The sequence below is a fragment of the Anabrus simplex genome, chromosome 2 (assembly GCF_040414725.1).
Source record: "Anabrus simplex isolate iqAnaSimp1 chromosome 2, ASM4041472v1, whole genome shotgun sequence".
Taxonomy (NCBI): domain Eukaryota; kingdom Metazoa; phylum Arthropoda; class Insecta; order Orthoptera; family Tettigoniidae; genus Anabrus; species Anabrus simplex.
The window spans coordinates 903598765-903619550 of NC_090266.1; the positions used below are offsets into that span (position 1 = coordinate 903598765).

Genomic DNA, 20786 nt, shown 5'->3' on the forward strand with positions numbered 1-20786 from the left:
CGAAACTGGTTTCAACAAATCTCTCTCTCTCTCTCTCTCTCTCTCTCTCTCTCTCTATATATATATATATATATATAATTTTTTTTAAGGTTACAACTAACAGTATGGAATAGGTGGAAACATTTACCTTTTGTTTTACACTATATTGCTCTTCAATATGGATTAATATGAAATTTATTACCAATGATTTAACTTTTACCTTCATCAACAACATCAACAGTGACATTTTCAAAATACAGTAACTGTTACAAAACAACGAAGGATGTTCTCCCAACTCCTCGGCAAACTGCTTTAATTGCAAATTTGCCTTAACATCAGCACTTTCATAAGATCGTCAATTTTGACACATGTTTTTATTTTTTATTTTTCATTGACAATTCGACTACGTATACATGAAAAGTTTTTAACATATGTTTTTGTATGCACTGCAACAACATAAGAACTTTTATAACATTCCTCAACTTCAAGTTTTTATATACAGTATTATTTTGAAACTCTGCTCAACATTGTACAAATACACTCCAATTATTTGTGACCTGGACCCTAGGACGTTCTTTAAATTTTAACGTGTCTTTGTGACATATAAACCATGTCAACCATTTTAAGTGTGTTTTAAGGCAGATTTCATGTTGAGTGTGTGTTAATACCCTTTTTGATTTACTTATTTACCTTGAACTGCTGATGATTCGAAGGGAATCAAAAGGGGTCTTCATTGAACCCTGGAGAGCGCGCATGAAGATAACCCCGTGAGGAGGCGCGCACAATGTCTTAGACCGGGTCAGGAAAATATAGCACAAATTAAGCAAAAATTATTTTTAATTTTACAGAACTAGTAAATAATCTTGCACCAACTTGTAAATAATGTTCAAAAGTATTTTAACAATACAAGAGTTGGATGTTAAACAATTTATTTTCATTCTGTGTCATCACTAGATTCTTGACTTTGCGTACCGCACCAAACACATTTTACTGCCAGGTGTTCTTGCTTACACGGCATCTAGTCTGTGTGTCTCTCTCTCCTTTTGTTTTTAGTAGGCGCATCTTCCAGGTCCTACTAGTCCTTGTGGAGCTGCAGAGGGCTCTCTCTTCTTCCGACAATCCTAATGTTTGGCGACTGTTCCTTTTTTAGCCCTGTAGGGAGAGTTTGAATAGTATTGCGTTCTTGCAAATATCTCATCTATAGCTGTTGGCTTAGTTCTTTCAAATAATTATTCCTTTGAACGTCAAAGTTACCTTTCACATGCTTGTAAATAATATACAAATTAATTCCAGTAATGTTCAAGATAGTAAAAAGCAAAGTCATTGGCCAATGGTTGCTTGTTACATATTATATAAAGTGTTGAATGGTGGAACATCCCTCGATTGATTCGTATTATATAACATATCCTGTATCAGTCACACAATCAGTCATGATATAGATGTTGATCCCCATAGGAATCCAATAACGGACCATTTATATTGGTATTATAAATTTACTCATTCGGGACAAATATTTCAGATTCCCTATGGGAATCAACATCTATATCATCTGATGGCCAAGCAGGCATCAATTTTTGGTAGAGACACAAAGTCTCTCATGGTGCATTGGCACTGCCAGTGGCTTCAAGTAGCCTACGCAGTGGCCTCCACGGTATGCACTAGCCATGCGTCTTGGTAGATGTGCTAGGTACCAACTGACGAGCCCAACCTAGCACATGGGGACAAAACGCTGGCAACCAGGAATGAGTTAGCTGGAAAATTTGTAATATCCAATAAAGGACCATTTATATTGGTAACACAATCAGTCAGTCACTATTGATCTGCATGTAGGGCTGGAGAGGGCGTGTCACGGTCTTTTCGACCGGGTTCAGAGACAAATGTTTATAGTTCTTAACGTAGTGGGCCGCTAGCTTTCATCCTCTCGGTACCTTACATTTGACTCATCCACTATCAGTGAGCATAAACAATTCATTTCTTCACGCTCCTCATTTTCAGCCGGAGTGAACTGTTTGATGGACCCAGTCTAAAACTCCTGGCATGCCCCATGACGTATGCGTGTCTATGAGTTAAGTTGTATTTTATTTTGCAGTTATACAGTAGGAATGGGTCAGTTTTGTTTAATTTTCGTGTAAAATAGTGTAAAATAGTGCTCTTGTATGTACTGAAGTCCAAATCATCATGGAAATAGGGAAAGAGACTAGGACTAGGGGAATGTTTTCATTCCCCTCCCTGAAGGGGAGGGGCGGGCCACCTAGAAGGTAACGCCTTCTCTCTGGCCAGGAGATTTGGCGGGTTTGGAGGATTGATTAGGTTTGTGGGCGGAGGGGATAGGTTTGATTCTGTGAAGGAGTTGGGAGGGGGTTTCGACCTCTTGGCTAAGGAAAAGAGAATTCGAAAGACTTGTACAGAGCATTACTCAGTTTCATGCATGAGCAACCCACTATCTCCCGGATGCAAGCTCACAGCTGTGCGACCCTAACCGCACGGCCAACTCACCCGGTCAGTCAAAATCAAAGTTAAGGCAAGACATGAATATAGATAAAATGAAGGAAGCATGAAATTCACCTGGTCTTCTGTGAGGTGCAGTCTTCAAATTGGAGAAAAGCTGAGAGCTTGCACAGGACATGTTTTTGTGATGAGTGTTTTCAAATCTTTACTTGTCTTACATTGAATTTCATGCTTGCTTCATTCTATCTATATTCATGTCTTGCCTTAACTTTGATTTTGACTGATGATGGTATCTGGTAAGACCAAAACTAGTTTCAACAAATATATGTAACTTTTTTTAAGGTTACAACAAACAGTATTGAATAGGTGGTGTTACAAGTGAAATATGTAATGCGAGTGGAATATATTTTTTTTTGAAGTCTTTGTTTGTAAAATGCAATATGATGTTTTATTTTTATTGACCTAACCTGTACTGTATAATGTTGTAACATAGGCATTTGTAAATAGTAGAATTCTGTCTATAGTTCCTGGAAAGATCTAGAGAGTTACATAACTTTTGTACAGGGTGTGTTACTTTGTTGGTATGTGTTCTAGAAAGCATGTTCTGTCTATTCTGGAAAAATACGACTTTCGCGATCATGCGTATTCTAGAATGTTAGTCAAAATTCTCGATCGAAAATAAGGTTGTGATTGGTGAGTCTAGGTGGCGATAGGGAACATGTGCATGCTGATTGGTTGCCTCCAAGGCCAGTAATTCCTATGTATAGTGAGCGAGGCAGTGTTCGAATTAATTCTGTATCCTGAATTCTGTTGGTCTCGGTTTATCTGTCTGCGAGCAGCCTATCTGGATGACGTCCCTCCGGTTTTCGGGATGGCGCACTCCTCGGGTAAGCACTCTTAAATTCCGTTCCTGCTAAAAATTCCGTAATGTTCCGATTTGGTTTTCATACAGGAGTCTGCCCTAACCTCGCCTAGATTCACCAAATTAGCTACTTGTGACGCCTTAGTTTATCAGCTAGACTTACCTATTCGTTTCCGAGGCATTCCCGTTTTGTTTCACTAAAATATGTATATTGTAGTTTAATAGTATTTCCCTTGGGGTTTGCCTCTGATAGTTCTGTATCACTTTAGGTACGCTAGATTTTGGATAACTTGTAAATTGCATTGTACTACTGCATTGGTAACTAGATGTACAGTTCATTTGTAATTTGAATTTACACTGCTACGAATAACCTATGTATATCACTGAACTTATAGCTCATAACTTGGAATGTATATGTAGAATTATCTTGTAAATAATATTTTAAAAACTAAGGATCACGGTGATTCATTTCGGAATCCGCTATCTAAGCCATGTCCATGCCTTTGGTAGGTTCCCAGCCCTTCCATCTTCCCGTTTTGTCGTTCACTAGTTGGCCCTACTGATAGTTACGTACTTGTTTTGTTGGAGATCCGCGTAAAGGCTAGTTACTGTTTTTCCAAGTGTGTAGTGTTTTCTTATATTGTGTATTGTACTCTTACCTTCCCCTTTTAACTGTGTTTGTGCCTTGTTTGGTGTTACCACTGTAGTAGAGGTAACATTTGGTAGCAGAGGCAAGCGCTAGATTGCGGAAGAAGAAAAGTGAACCGTGATCATACCTAACCTAAATCTCCGTAAAAGTTGTGGTTCGTATATCGCTTGAAATCTTGTTTCTACCTGTCAGGATGGCTCGCGCTGTTCCTAATCCTTTCCATTTAAGAAAGGCAGAACTGATTTACGAGTTAAAAATTCGCAAAATTAATTCGACAGGGAATGTCAGAGATGACACTAGCCTGTTGAAGCAGTCCCTTGACCTACCTATAACCATACCTGAGTTAACTACAGACGAGTTGCGTGAGTCTTTGGCCGTGATTGAAGATAGGTTACCCGAATTTAACGCCATTCTTGTGTCCTTTAGTGCTTCGAAGCCCTCGCATGGCCAATTAGCGCGGGTTAAGGGGCAGTTATTACATTATTTAGACCGGATTAAGGATTTGTTGTCTGTTGAATTGCCGGAAATTGAGCGGCAGAAATGTCAAACCTTACTAGAACAGTTTTCCACAACTTTCAACGGAATCAGTGGTTTGTTTGAAGGCAATAACACCGTTTCTCAAATTCAAGTGTCGATCCCATCTGCAATGAGTGACAGTGTTATTTGTGGCGAGGCATCTGTTGCTGCTCAAGTGGGCAATCTGACACCTAGTGCTGGTGTTAGGCATATTCAGGAGTCTGAGGTGACTAATGCTGCCCTGGGATCTTCTGTTTCATTGTCTGGACCTAGGACACCTGTAAGTCATTCTAATGATACATCTCTTTTGCATGTTGGTAACCGTACTAGTTTTCCTATGATTCCTGCTAATTCTGTTGAAGCTCAGTGTTTACCTTCTATTCCTAATCAACCCGGGTCTGATTCAATGGTGCATAACCACCCATCTGTCCTAGCGCCACCCGTATCGAGTTGCATAACCTCTACACAACCGGTTAATGCCCAAATGGTCTCTCAGATTAGTGAGAACCTTTCTCAAATTAGGTTGTCTGCGCCCGTAACATTGCAGGATAACGTTAATCCTAACCTATCCTGTATTCCGTCCTTTTCACAAGGGCACCCGAATCAAAGGCACGAGGCCTTGCTAAACCCTCTGGACTATTCTAAGCCTTCCCAAGCACCCCCTATACCTGTCTTCCCCCAGATTTTCTCCAATCTGCCTCACCCGTTGACCACTGTGTGTAAAGGTATCTCGAAATTTTCAGTTAACTCCGTTGATGAAGTTATTTCCTTCCTTTGCTTTCTAACCGAATTCAAGGATCAGGCAATAGTGCATGATCTCAGTAACGACAACATATTTCAAATTCTATACCCACATGTCTCTGGAGCTCTTTCTGAGCACATTGTCAGGGCCATTACTGAAAGATGGTCAGTAGATCAATTTCATGCCCATGTTCTTGAATATTTCATTCCTGCTCGTGCCTTGTCTGCATTAGTGCAGAAGCACTATTTTAGAGTACAACATTTTAATGAGTCGCTATCTGAGTATGTTCAAGACATTAAGCTCCAAGCTAAAATTTTCCGGCTCCACTATTCAGAGGCTCAGATGGTTGCCAACAGAGTTGAAGGTCTCGCCCCGAACTATAGATCATATCTGGCTCTTTCACCCCGACCTGCAACATTCGCCCAGTTGGAAGCAATTACAGTATCCGCTGAAGGCATTCGATATGCTGACCAGCTACGCCTGGCATTAGCCCCACCTCCTATAACCGTACCCCCTACTCAGGATTCTAAAACCACCCCGTCATCTGCTTCCAACGTGCGTAATCCCCGTTCATGTTTCAATTGTGGCTCCACGGCTCATCTCAGGCGGGATTGTCCCAAGGCCGGGACATTAGGCAATAGGAAACCTGCGATGGGTGGAGGCTCTTCTACCAATACTTCTTGCCGTAACTGTGGATCAACTAGGCATTTCTCTAGGCAGTGCCCACGTAACACTTCTGGCTCTGGACCCCCAGGCCGTAGTAATGCTAGATGACTAACCGCCTGTTCTGATGACAAATCCCAAAGCATGGCTTCTTGTCTTGTCGATCATGACTGTACCTTGGTTGATTTACTTTATTCTGAGGCTAATGATTGCTCCCAGTCTGACTCTGGTCTTCACTTCTTACAATCTTGTAGGATTTCTGCCATACCTTCTTGTAAACTACCATATTTATGCATAGAGGTAAATAATGAACCTGTCTGTGCGTTGCTAGACTCTGGGAGTAGTGTCACCTTGATGAGTGAGACCTGGTATGATTCTATGAAAACTGTTTGCAAGCTACCTACATTACAACCCGTGTCCTTAACCTGCCATACTGCTAATTCCAATTCATTGAATATTGTAGGGTCCCTAGAGGTCAAGATTAGAGTCCGTGATTTCACCTGGAAAATGCCAGGGCTAGTGGCAAAAGATTTGTCCTGCCAATTCATATTGGGTGCAAATTTTATTGCAAAAACAGGCATGATTTTGGACCTCCAGTTCAACAGATTCCATTTCAAATTTTGTGCAAGAACATTTGAGCTGTGTGATCGCTCCCCTATTCTGCCTTGCCTGCCATGTTAACGCTGTTCCCGAAGATTCTGATGAACCCAAGGCTTTTGATTTTAATCACTTACCCGAAGAGCAGGCCAACCAACTTAGGAAACTCTGCGATAAGTTCCCTGATGTCTTCACCGACAGGTTAGGCGTCACCAATGTATTAGAATACAAAATTGAGGTTACAGATAACATACCTGTTCGCTCTCCTCCGTACCGGTTGTCACCTCCCAAAATGAAAGCCCTGAAGGCTATTATTGATCAAATGCTCGCTGACGGAGTGATACGCCCGTCAAAGTCGGCCTATTCTTCTCCCATGTCTCTGGTCCCTAAACCACAAGGTAGTGGACTATCGGATGTTGAACCGTAAGGTAGTCCTCCAATCTGTCCCACTTCCTGATTTGCACTCTTGTTTTTCTTGGTTTGCCAATGCAAAAATTTTCACCACTTTCAATTTAAATCAGGCTTATTACCAGATACCCCTTGCCGAAGAATCCAAGCATCTCACTGCATTTGCAACCGATTGGAACCTATATGAATTCGAACGCGTCCCTTTTGGCCTAGCAACTGGAGCGGCGGTCCTTACACGGTTACTAGATTATGTCTTATCGGACATTAAGTTCAAGTTTGTTTATAATTACCTTGACGATCTCGTAATTTTTAGCGAAACCTTCGAGGAACACCTACTCCATCTGAAGGAAGTGCTTGAAAGACTGCGTAAAGCAGGTCTAACCCTCAAAGCATCCAAGGTTTCCTTCGCACAACCCCAGATGTCCTTCTTAGGACATATCGTGTCAGGGAGGGGTGTCTCAATCGATCAGTCTCGTACTGCCGCCATCCAGAATTTCCCCCCTCCAAAGGACGTCAAGGCTGTAGCCAGATTCATTGGCATGGTGAATTTCTTTCGCAAGTTTATTCCTAATTTTGCTGAACGTGCAGCTCCATTGAACGATTTGAGAAGAAAGGATGCCAAATTTGTGTGGGGTGATGCCCAACGTGAAGCCTTCATGGACTTTAAATCTGCCTTATGTAATGCCCCTGTACTGGCTATGCCAGACTTTTCTAAACGCTTCATCCTTCAGACTGACGCCTCTTCCTCAGGCATATCCGGAGTTCTTCTACAGGAATTTCAAGAAGGGCGTCGTCCTATTTCTTATGCTTCCCGTGCCCTGAATCCTGCTGAGCGCAATTATTCCATTTATGAGCTGGAAGCCCTGGCTGTTGTCTTCTCCTTAGAACGCTTCAGAATGTACCTGGAACGTCTCCCTTTCGATCTGGAAACTGACAATCAGGCGTTGAGTTGGGTACTGGCCAAGCCGCGAAAGACCGGTCGTCTAGCACGATGGGCAGTGCGCATCTCAACCTTCCAATTTCAAGCCCGCCACATTCGTGGCACGGAAAACGTTGTGGCTGATGGCCTCAGCAGGATGTTCCATCCAGACAGCTCTGACCCTCAATCCGAGCCAGTTGACTCATCTCCCGAACAAGTATCAGCTTTTGTCAATGTAGTTCTCACTGACTCTCCCTTCCTTTTCAAGGATATTGCCAAACATCAAGAGGATGATCCTGAGTTAAAAGCCATTGTCGACAGGATTAAATCCGGTGAGCATGTTAAGCCCTATATTCTTAAGAATGGTGTCTTGTGTTGTCCTGCTCGTGGTCGGAGAGACCCCAAAAGTGTAGTCCCAACTAACCTGGTCCCGGCTCTCTTCAAATACTTTCATGAATCCCCAGTGGGCGGTCATCTGGGCGTTTTCAAAACAAGAGAAAAAATCCGTAACCACTTTATTTGGAAATCCATGGATAGTGAGATCCGTACCCTTGTCAAGTCCTGTAAGATTTGCAACATCAGTAAACCTGCCCCGAATACTCGTCTAGGTCTCTTGTCTTCTGAGCAAGCTTCTCGCCCCATGGAAAGACTGTTCATATACTATATTGGGCCTTTCCCGAGATCTCGGAATGGTCATCGTTTCATACTCGTGTGTGTTGACGCCTTTTCGCGTTTCACGTGGCTGTACCCCACTCGGATGGCTAACGCCAACACTACCATCTCATGCTTGAAACAGATATTCGCCTCGTTTGGACCCTGTCAATTCTTGGTAAGTGATAACGCAAGAGCCTTTACTTCGGCCCAGTTCCGGAATTTCTGTTTTGATCTATCCATTGCTCATGTAACCACTACCCCGTATTACCCGAAGCCCAATTATGCTCAGAGAGTGAATCGTAACCTGCGATCTGTCCTAATTGCTTATCACTCCTCAGATCACTCCAAGTGGGATTCTTCATTGAATTGGTTGTCATTTGCATTTAACACTGCTGTCCATGAAAGCCACAAGCAAACCCCTGCTTCGTTGATGTTGGCTTTTACTCCAAATTCTCCTCTATCTAACCTATGGTCAATTAATGATCTTCTGCCCGACGATGCCAGCCCAGAAAAGATCCGAGCTAATTGGCACCGTGCACGAAAGAACTTGAAGGTTTATTACGCTAAGGTCCAGCGTAATTACAACCACGGGCGAAGACCGCACGATCTCTCGGTGGGTGACCAGGTGTTTATTAAAACACATCCCGTCAGTAGTGCTGTGGACCATGTTATCAGTAAGTTGGCCCCCAGATTTCGAGGTCCCTGCACCATCTTAAAGTTCCTCACCCTGGTGACATTATTGGTGAGCGATCCCGAAAGGAAAAGGATCAGCAGAGTACATCTCTCCCAGATCAAGGTACCTTAAGTCTGGTAGGGAAGGGCAAATACCATTGTTGGTGACCTTGTAGATTTAGTTGTAAGTTATTTGTAAGAATTTACTTATAACATAATTTTATGGTGAGGTTAATTATAAGGTTTTAGTTGTAAGATAAGTTTCATTGTAAGTTAGTTGTAAGTAATTGTGTAAGTCAATACTTTAGGTATCCTCTAGTGTAATCGATTTAGTATTATAAGTTAGATAAGTTTTAGTTTAGGGTCACTACTTGGAATTTTCTTCCTTTTACGGTCAGGTTTAGGGCACCCTCCTGTAGTTTCTTTTCACCCCCACCATAATCTTGTCATGTGAATTGTAGATAGCAGTGCTTGCCCCGGGGCTAGTGCCCTAATATCCCTGTGTGCAAGGGAGAATCCCTCCTGCATGTTCATTAAGCCACCCATGGGGTGACCACGAGATATTAAGCCTAGCAGCATACTTTTACCACAAGTATTCCCCTGTCTGCTGCGGTTTGTGTGTGTTACAACGGCTGCAGTGACCAGATTCTTCAGGCAGCAACCTGAAGTGCCAAATTGGGAGGCACACTGTGTGCCTTGTGCGTCACCATCCGGCACCACTATCCTGCGGGGAACGTCCTATTGGTGGCAGGCGGACTGGACGGTGTCTCACCCCGGCTTATTTGGTGCAAGAGACCACTGAACTGCATCTAGTCTAGGTGTCGGGTTTGGACTGACATTGAATGAAGGCTGGCGGCCAACGACCGTGTCGGCAGCCGCATCATCAGCAAGAACCTGTGGCCTACCTGTGCTGTGACCGTTGTGGGAAAGTAGTGCAAAGGTGTTAGCAACAAGTCAGGAGTTTTGGTATTTCTAGAATTTGGAAGAAAATATGGTGTACATGATTTGGTGGACAGACTACAAATTGTCTAATCATCTGCGAAAGAAGGCATTTCGAAGTGCAATGTGACAATTCATGTGGATTTTGTGATATTTATTCAAGAGGTGGATCTATATTATTTTTGAAAATTATATGACAGTTTGTGTTGGTTGATTATCGCAAAGGTTACTTCAAGAAATCGTGTGTGTTAAAGTAATGTACCTTTACTATTGGTACTGTGTGAAAACGTTCTATCGCTTGCTCCCCAGTGATGTTATATTATTGGTCGAGCACGGCTCGACTTTCGGGGGGAGTAAGATGTTACAAGTGAAATATGTAATGCGAGTGGAATTTTTTTTTTTTGAAGTCTTTGTTTGTAAAATGCAATATGATGTTTTATTTTTATTGACCTAACCTGTACTGTATAATGTTGTAACATAGGCATTTGTAAATAGTAGAATTCTGTCTATAGTTCCTGGAAAGATCTAGAGAGTTACATAACTTTTGTACAGGGTGTGTTACTTTGTTGGTATGTGTTCTAGAAAGCGTGTTCTGTCTATTCTGGAAAAATACGACTTTCGCGATCATGCGTATTCTAGAATGTTAGTCAAAATTCTCGATCGAAAGTAAGGTTGTGATTGGTGAGTCTAGGTGGCGATAGGGAACACGTGCACGCTGATTGGTTGCCTCCAAGGCCAGTAATTCCTATATATAGTGAGCGAGGCAGTGTTCGAATTAATTCTGTATCCTGAATTCTGTTGGTCTCGGTTTATCTGTCTGCGAGCAGCCTATCTGGATGACGTCCCTCCGGTTTTCGGGATGGCGCACTCCTCGGGTAAGCACTCTTAAATTCCGTTCCTGCTAAAAATTCCGTAATGTTCCGATTTGGTTTTCATACAGGAGTCTGCCCTAACCTCGCCTAGATTCACCAAATTAGCTACTTGTGACGCCTTAGTTTATCAGCTAGACTTACCTATTCGTTTCCGAGGCATTCCCGTTTTGTTTCACTAAAATATGTATATTGTAGTTTAATAGTATTTCCCTTGGGGTTTGCCTCTGATAGTTCTGTATCACTTTAGGTATGCTAGATTTTGGATAACCTGTAAATTGCATTGTACTACTGCATTGGTAACTAGATGTACAGTTCATTTGTAATTTGAATTTACACTGCTACGAATAACCTATGTATATCACTGAACTTATAGCTCATAACTTGGAATGTATATGTAGAATTATCTTGTAAATAATATTTTAAAAACTAAGGATCACGGTGATTCATTTCGGAATCCGCTATCTAAGCCATGTCCATGCCTTTGGTAGGTTCCCAGCCCTTCCATCTTCCCGTTTTGTCGTTCACTAGTTGGCCCTACTGATAGTTACGTACTTGTTTTGTTGGAGATCCGCGTAAAGGCTAGTTACTGTTTTTCCAAGTGTGTAGTGTTTTCTTATATTGTGTATTGTACTCTTACCTTCCCCTTTTAACTATGTTTGTGCCTTGTTTGGTGTTAGCACTGTAGTAGAGGTAACAGGTGGAAACCTTTAGCTTTTGTTTTACACTAAAAAGTTAAATGACAGTACGGCCTTGGTTGTTTGGCACAGTAGTCACAAAAGGTGGATGTCTGCAGAAAAGGTAGGAAAAGAAGAAATGAGAGCTAATGCATGTATTCGGGCTTAAATCATTGGAGAAAGGATTGACAGTAGTTACTCCCTTACTCCTCGCTCTCGTTACCCTGCCGCATGGAAAGCTGGAGGCGCACTGCTCGCCCGTGTCTGCATGGAGTTTATTGCTGACTTTAGGAGGGGGCAAAATGTTTTATATATCTTTGGATCAACGAGTCAGTTTTAATCACAATCTGAATCTATTGAGAAAACAAACATACTTTACGAGGTCATCCACCCCATTATTCTCAAGATGTATCTAGGGAGAACAGCACATCAGCAGATCACTCCCCACTCTCTCGCACCCCCTCCACACCATAGCCAATCCAAAACAAGTCACGGCCCCTCTTAAAATTAGCAATAAGCTCCACACAGACATGGGCAAGCAGTGCACCTCCAGCTTTCCTAGCGGTAGGGTCACAAGAGTAAGTAATATCAAACCACTCTCCAATCATAAAAGTACAAATACACTCATTAGCACTCATTTCTTCTTTATCTTCTTTTTCCAGACATCCACCTTTTGCGACTACTGTGCCATACATCCAAGGACGTACCGTCATTTAACTTTTTACCTTCAACACCAACATCAACAGTGACATTTTCAAAATACAGCAGCTGTTACTAAACAATGAGGGATGTTCCCCCAACTGCTCGGCAAACTGCTTTAACTGCAAACCTCCTTAACATCAGCACTTTCATAAGATCATCAATTTTGACACATGTTTTTTATTTTTCATTGACGATTCGGCTATGAATATATGAACATTTTTTTACCATATGTTTTTATAACCACAGCAATATCCACAGGTGGTGACAGGTAGGGACCCTCTATGTAAGTCGGAGAGCACGCTGACCTGGCGTGTAACATCTGGTAAAGGGTCCCAGCTCAGGGTAACGAGTGTAGACCCCAATGGCAGCAAAAGCAGAGAATATGACTCGGTCTGGTGGAGCTGGTGGAGTAGGCAACCTATTCCTCTGGGGGTAGTACAGATGGAAGCCACTGCCTTGTGGGATGAGGAGGAATCCTCAAAGACTAAGGGAGTAAACTCCGAAAGAAAATCCTCAATTGCATTAAGCCTAACAAGCCAGTAAAAGAGCTTATTTGTAGTTGCTTTTAAAGCACATAAGAGCCTTGGAACGCTTTTATCAACTAAATTAAGATGCCAGCATGAGCAGACTCATGTCAGGGATGATAGTTATGACCTGATGATAGACAGCGTCCTGCAAAAATGCAAAAATCCTGGAGGAGACTAACACGGATTAGGACCATCAGCTTACTCAGTCTCACAGGAAAATGTGAAGAACTAGTGGACCTCATGTAAAGGAGGAAATTAATGATACTGGGGCTGAGTGAAACCAAATGGAGAGGGAAAGGAATGAAGAAATTAAGAAAAGAATATACACTGTATTGGCATGGAAATGAGATAGAGATGAACAATGGTGTTGGTTTCGTCATGAGTAAAGATCTAGAAGGAATCACTGACATTCAGTTTGTTAGTGAGAGAATAATAAAGGTGAGACTGTGCATTTAGGGAAAGAAAAACTAACTTTGGTACAGATTGTGCACCTAAACTGGATGTTGTCAAGAGGATAAGAACCAGTTTCTTGATGATTTGGAAAAAGTTATTAGTAAAGATAGAGTAATAATTATAGGAGATCTGAATGCACAGATTGGGACATATAAAACAGGATATGAGAACGTAATGGGAACCCATGGATATGGTGGACGAAATATGGAAGGTGAACATCTCCTTGACTTCTGAATGAGGAATGGTGGTGAAAAATAGTTGGTTATTGACTCATTGGTGCTAAGGAAAGTTGCTGACCAAGCTGGATAGTTGCAGTTGTTCAAGTGCCACCAGTGTCCAGTATTTGGGAAATAGTGGGTTTGATCCCCACTGTCGGCAGCCCTGAAAATGGTTTTCCATGGTTTCCCATTTTTACACCAGGCAGATGCTGGGGCTGTTCCTTAATTAAGGCTACGGCTGCTTCCTTCCCACTCCTAGCCCTTTCCTGTCTCATAGTCGCCATAAGACCTATCTGTGTCGGTGCGACGTAAAAAACATGTAAAAAAAAGACTGTTGCTGATGTACATTACATTGCTTTTATGTATCTTGATTAGGATCCATAGCCTTATTTAGTGTAATTGTTATTCAGTACATTTATAGCATTACAGAATAGGAAATAAGTTTCATGTGTGTCCTGTATTTTACAAGTACCACACCAGTAATTTTAAGATTTTATTAGTGCTACTATGTAATTATGTATCTGCAAAAATGTTTCTTGAAATCTTGTAGTCATTATAAATATTGTTAATTGGTTGTTGTAGTGTCCATTCACAGTTTGCTAGCACAAGCTGTTTGAGACTTCAATTTTTTTTTTTTTTTTGTCTTGCTTAGTGTGCCAAGTGATCCTTGTACTTGATTTTACATAGGCAAGAAGAAAAAATTGCTGTGGGAGGAGGTATTTTTAAATCTTTGAATCTCTGCAATATGGAAAACCAGGTGTATAGGCTACGTGGGACTGTGCTAGTTGGTATTGTCTTCTCTGGAGAGAATGTAACAGCAGCTTCTACAGTCCTCACGTCGGACATTGTTGACAAGGAGCAGGTGGATGAAGCTATGCAAGAAGTGAGTGTTCTCTGTTTAATATCATTGAGTGCTTTGTGTAGGTGTTTTTTATCTTTGATTTTGAACTTCATTATTTTGTCATAGTGATGCATGTCATTTGTTTCATTTTACTTCTGCATTTCACTGATGTGGTGTATTAGTAATCACAGAGGTTTAAATGGATACATGTTTGAAATGCAGTACAGTTATTGTCAGTTGCTGGTTTCTTTGGCCATATTGAAGAGGCATACCATCTCCCGCTGGGAGAGAGGTGCAGTCCATGTGCTTGAGTCAACATGACAAAGCACATTTCGGGAGACATCGTGTTGTGAGTGTGGTCAGGTGTACAGTCTGTTGCTTATGAACATTCGGGGAATGTTTGCCATTTCAGCATACCATGTTCTTGCCACAACATACGTACTGCATGGTGTGCAACGTCACCAGTTGTTTACATTTCCGCATGGCCAAAGTTCGCAGCAGCTAGTGGTAGTCTGTAGTTTGTAACTTGTCCACAACAAATTTTTTTGAGTTTTTGTGACCTAACTGACCATCATCGTCATCATCATCATCATCCATGAGTACCAGTCACTGAAGGGCCAGATCTGACCTTGTATGTGGAAATTAGTCATGTAGCGTTTTTAATTCTGCTGCTCCAAAATTAGTCATTTAGAATGTGCTTGTGTAAGGCCTGAAAGTACTTATAGCGCTTCGAATGACTTGCATCCGGGAGATAGTGGGTTTGAACCACACTGTTGGCAGCCCTGAAGATGGTTTTCCATGATTTCCCATTGTCAAACCAGGCAAATACTGAGGCTGTACCTTAATTAAGGCCACGGCCACTTCCTTCCCTCTCCTAGGTTTTTCCTGTCCCAGCGCCACCACAAGACCTATATTTTGTGTCTGTGCAACGTAAAGCTAATTGTAAAAAGAAAAATACTTTGAATGAATATAAATTTCATTCACCAGTGTTATGAGAAGTTCGGGAAGAGGGCTGGTTGGCTCAAATTGTACTTTCCTTTTGTAGTAGACATCTGGAGAGGGTTTTTACTTCTGTTTCAGAGCTTAGCAATTAGAGAAAGTCTGGTCCTTGGAAGTTGATGTGACTAGTCAGTGGGTAGCATGGTATTCTTTGTTCTCTTTCAGACCATCTATGGACCATGCTCGACTGTCTATTAGTTTTGCTATCTCTGCCTTTACATCTTCACTTTCTGCCAGTATCTTCATTTTTTCTCCTGGTTCCCTCTTCTGCTCTTCTGTGTACGATTTTCTTTCTTCTTTACTGGCCTTTTCTCTGTCTCTTGGAGTCTTCCAGACCTTGATTTGTTGTATAAATCTGTGTCCCCAATTCTGGCCAATTCTCACTTCCCTAAACCATTGAGACTCAAGTTTTCCATTGTCTGAAGAACTCAAGATTGATTTCGTCAGCTGGTTTCTGTTCATCATGAAGTGTCCATAGAACTGTACTCTTCTATCTTCTGTTCTTCTTCTTTTCTTCATGGGGCCTCTAAATATTAGTTCCTAATTAGTGTCGACCTCTAAGATCTTTTGCTACCATGTTTTTCCTTCATTCCCATCTAGATATACCTAGATATAGATCTAGATATACAAAGCTTATTCGGTCTTCTTCGATTTTTCCTCTCTCTTCACCTGGCAGTCCTAGAGTTGAGAGTCTGATTCTACCCAGCGCCTCACATTCGAAAAGTATGTGTTCAGCTGATTCCTCTGCTTCATTGCATTTCCTACATACATTGTCTCTTATTACTCCAATTCTTATGTAGGTGTTTTTTCAAATGGCAGTGTCCTGTCAACAGTCCTGCTACCCATCTCATATTTTCTCTGCTGAGTTTCAACAGTTCTTTAGTATCCTTCTTGTTTGGTCCTTTTCTCAGTTCCTTTGCAAGCCTGCATCCTGCAGTATTTTTCCAGTTCTCAATTTGTTTCTTTTGTTCCCATTTTCCTATGTAGTGTCAGGCTTGTCCATAGGAAATCCCGCATACAGGTTCTGGGCCTACAAAATGTATTTCTGCCCTTTTCCTGGCCAGTTTATCTGCCTTTTAATTTCCTTCTATACCTGCATGCCCCTGGTACCCATATTATTTTGACAGTGTTGTACTTTGAGAGTTTCAGGAGAAGTGAGTGGCAATACCAGACAATTCTGGATATTATCCGGACTGCTTCTAGTGCCTTAATGGGCGCTTGGTTGTCCGTAAAAATGAAAATGTTCTTATTCCTATAGTTCATTTTCAGATGTTTTTCAAGACATGTTGTGATAGCTATCACTTCCGCTTGAAGGACTGTAGTGTGTTTTTAAAGTATGAAGGCTTTCACGGCCAGTGTCGATATAATAAAAATCTTCCGGGCTATTATGCCGTGGTCCGCTCCTCGCTTCTTCCAGACTGTCTGCGGTAGTCATCTTCTGTGGCGTCGTGTAGATATGCTCTCCTGTATCCCGCTGGCGACTGCGAAATTTGTTTGGGAAGCAGCTGTATTTATATGTAAATGTGCGGCCTCCAATTGGTTCGCGCCGTGCAATCCGACATCTGATTGACTATCTGAAACCAGGACCTTCGATTGGGTCGTGCCAAGCAGCCTGACGTTTGGTTGGGTCTCTGAGCACACGACCTCCGATTGGGTCGTGCCGAGCAATGGATCCTCTGGTTGGTTGACTGTAATGTCCCTGATTTTAGTAAACTTCGGCCGTACGTAATATAAAGGGGTGTACCAGGCCTTGTTGAGTTTCAGTCCTTCCTCCTTTCTATTAAAGTTATCCAGATGTTTATGTATTTCGATTGCTTCCTTGTAGAGACGGGCGTGAAAGTGGGATGTTGTGGCCAGTATGTCGGTATCCTCGTAACGGATATCATGCTTTCCGCCAAGCAGTGCATGCACCGCTACTGCTGATTTGTCGTATTGCCCCAAGCGACAGTTTCTTTTGTGCTCTGTCAGGCGAGTATTGACACTTCTGCCAGTCGTGCCAATATAAACAGCTCCACAGCTGCACGGTATCCTATAGACCCCAGTAGATGTTAAAGGGTCACGTGGATCTTTGGCAGTACGTAACATGTTTCGTAGCTGTTGGGTCGGCTGAAAAATTGTCTTAACATCGTGACGTTCAAGGAGCCTTCCAATACGATCCGTGACATCCCGTATATATGGCAAATAAGCGATACCTTTCTTCCTGGGTTCTTGTCGCTTACTATTCGCTAGCTGTCTTCTGGGGTGGAGTGTTCTCCTGACCTTTTGTGATATGGGGACATGGAGAGGAGGCACTGGACGGTTTTCTTACACTTCTGAACAGTATTCATCCTCGTATACAATTCACTGTGAAGAAGGAAAAGGATGGAGAATTAGCTTTCCTGGACTTGCTGGTGAAGAAGAAGAAGAATGATGGATCCCTAGGGCATCAAGTATACCGAAAACCAACACACACAGACCGATATTTAAACAAAAATTCCAATCACCATCCTGGCCAGAAGCGCGCCATGATGAAGACCTGGGTGGATCGCGCCCTTCGTGTCTGTGAACCAGAGTACATCGAGAAGGAACTACGGCATCTTGATCTAGCCTTACAAACCAATTGCTACATGGTACAAGAGGTCAGGAGAGCCCTGCACCCCAGAAGATAGCCATCGAATAGTAAGCGAGAAGAACCCAGGAAGAAAGGTATCGCTTATTTGCCGTATATACGGGACATTACATGTAACTAATCTCATTATTAAGACCCGTATTGAACTATGCTATGATATACTAACAATTTGTTGGTTATTTTGATCCACCTTTTCAATACAAATTACAGTTTGTGTTGCTAAGTTGTAATGTTACAACACTAATTTACCGGGACATGTTTCGCTTTTATTCACAAGCATCATCAGCCTATACAATTGCCTCAAGGTTTGTCATATTTGGGTTGTTGTTACAAATTTCATTGCATTGAATGTAAATCTAATTTTAGTGATAACAATATTTAAAACAAGAATAATATACACATTAAAAATTATGACAATATGATTTGCAATGTTAAAATGGATTAACTCTTAATTCTCAAACACATTGACGTCCAAAACACAGTTTTTACAATTTGAAAATTTGGCTAAAAATTGTTTGCAATGTTAAAATAAAATTGATTCAACTATAATTTGGCATTAAAATTTGAGTCATAAATATAAATATTGGATGTTAATATATAGGAGCCATAGTTTCTGAAGTGCGTTGGTTTCTAGAATACAGTAACATTTCAGTATTGAGAATTTTAGTTAAGAATTGTGCTCTCTAAATAATGTTATTTGAAAAGACTGTAATTTTGCATTATGCGTGATTAGTCATGATGATAATCTAGAATTGAAGTCTTGAGTTTGTTGGAAAATCCCACAAACAAGCAACCTTTTTCAGTATGGTCTACAGAGCCTACAAAATACCCTTATCACCCGCGAATTTTACAAAAGAAATAAATTTTATAAAAGAACTAGCACTAGCCAATGGATATAAAGCAGACATAGTAAATCGAATCATCAACAAAGTAAAGCTCAAAATAGCCACAAACCTCACACCGGAAAAGACTAAAAAATCCAAATACGCAACCTTCACTTACACCAGTTCAAAGATTCACCAAATAGCAAACCCACTCAAGAAACAAGATATGCAAATAGCCTTTAAAACATATAACACTAACAAAAACTTATTTTTTAACCATAACACAGTAAATGCCTACAATAACAAATTTCAAGGCTCTGGAATATACAGACTAACATGCACACAGTGCAAATCTTCATATGTTGGCCAAACTGGACGCAGTTTCCTAACCAGATACATGGAACACTTTAATGCCTTAAAACACAATAAATACTCCGCAATGAGTAATCATATGAAAGAAACCGGCCATCATTACACCTCAATAGACAAAGACCTTACAATAATCAAAAGAATCGAAAAGGGAAAGCTAATGACAGAATTCGAAAACATATATATTTATTTGGATCAATACTTTAATAAGGGAAAAAACTTGAATGACGTGGTCGAAATAAAAAGTCCGTTAATAGAGCAGTTGCCAACATTATTACGAAATCTCAAATCAGATAAAAGAAAATTCTTTAAAATATTCAATCTAAATACACCCACAACTGAAACCATTTCGGCAACGCAAAAAAGTCCCCCTCCACATAACACGCCAAAACTTAACGGCCTGCCTGCAGGATCGTCCTCTACCCCCACCTCGACAACAGATAAGAATTCCCCACCACGTAGCACATCAATAGCAGACGCCCCGCCCAACATCTCTTCCCCTCAACCCCCTACCCGCCCCTCACAACAGCTCTTTCATACGTACAACACAAGGAGTAGAGCCACAACAGACAATAGTCACAGTAACGCAATAAGGCCCACAAGATTCTGTAGCAGCAGACAAAGGGGTAAGTGATATGCAACATCAACACTCACATTATAAGCACAACACACACACACAATATTACTTAAGTTCATTTCCATTTGTTCCAGATGCTTCTTCCATTCCATAAATCGAAAGAAACATAATCAGATACCGGTACTCAAAATTTGGATTGAAGCCCCTTTTAACCATAACTTACATCAAAACAATCAACTTCCAACGGAGAGTCTGGTCGCTACAAACAAGAATTAAATATGTCAATACTTCCTCTGATCATATAGCCAAACTTCAGCAGCAAGCCTCATCAAATCTAGAAGCCATTTTCCAACGAACTCAAGACTTCAAATCTATATTATCATCATGACTAATCATGCATAATGCAAAATTACAGTCTTTTCAAATAACATTATTTAGAGAGCACAATTCTTAACTAAAATTCTCAATACTGAAATGTTACTGTATTCTAGAAACCAACGCACTTCAGAAACTATGGCTCCTATATATTAACATTCAATATTTATAGTTATGACTCAAATTTTAATGCCAAATTATAGTTGAATCAATTTTATTTTAACATTGCAAACAATTTTTAGCCAAATTTTCAAATTGTAAAAACTGTGTTTTGGACGTCAATGTGTTTGAGAATTAAGAGTTAATCCATTTTAACATTGCAAATCATATTGTCATAATTTTTAATGTGTATATTATTCTTGTTTTAAATATTGTTATCACTAAAATTAGATTTACATTCAATGTAATGAAATTTGTAACAACAACCCAAATATGACAAACCTGGAGGCAATTGTATAGGCTGATGATGCTTGTGAATAAAAGCGAAACATGTCCCGGTAAATTAGTGTTGTAACATTACAACTTAGCAACACAAACTGTAATTTGTATTGAAAAGGTGGATCAAAATAACCAACAAATTGTTAGTATACGGGACATCACAGATTGTATTGGAAGGCTCCTTGAACGTCACGATGTTAAGACCATTTTTCAGCCGACCCGACAGCTACGAAACATGTTACGTTCTGCCAAAGATCCACG

At 41.0% G+C, this 20786-nt stretch overlaps 1 protein-coding gene across 3 annotated transcripts in view; it reads left to right on the top strand.

Annotated features, from left to right (window-relative positions):
- Positions 1-20786, top strand: part of LOC136864543 (F-box only protein 22) — a 477522-nt gene that overhangs the window by 342327 nt on the left and 114409 nt on the right. For all 3 annotated transcript variants that reach the window (XM_067141655.2, XM_067141657.2, XM_067141656.2), the window contains exon 7: positions 14182-14377. In XM_067141655.2, coding sequence (XP_066997756.2) covers positions 14182-14377 — 196 coding nt within the window. The remainder of the gene's footprint in view (positions 1-14181; positions 14378-20786) is intronic.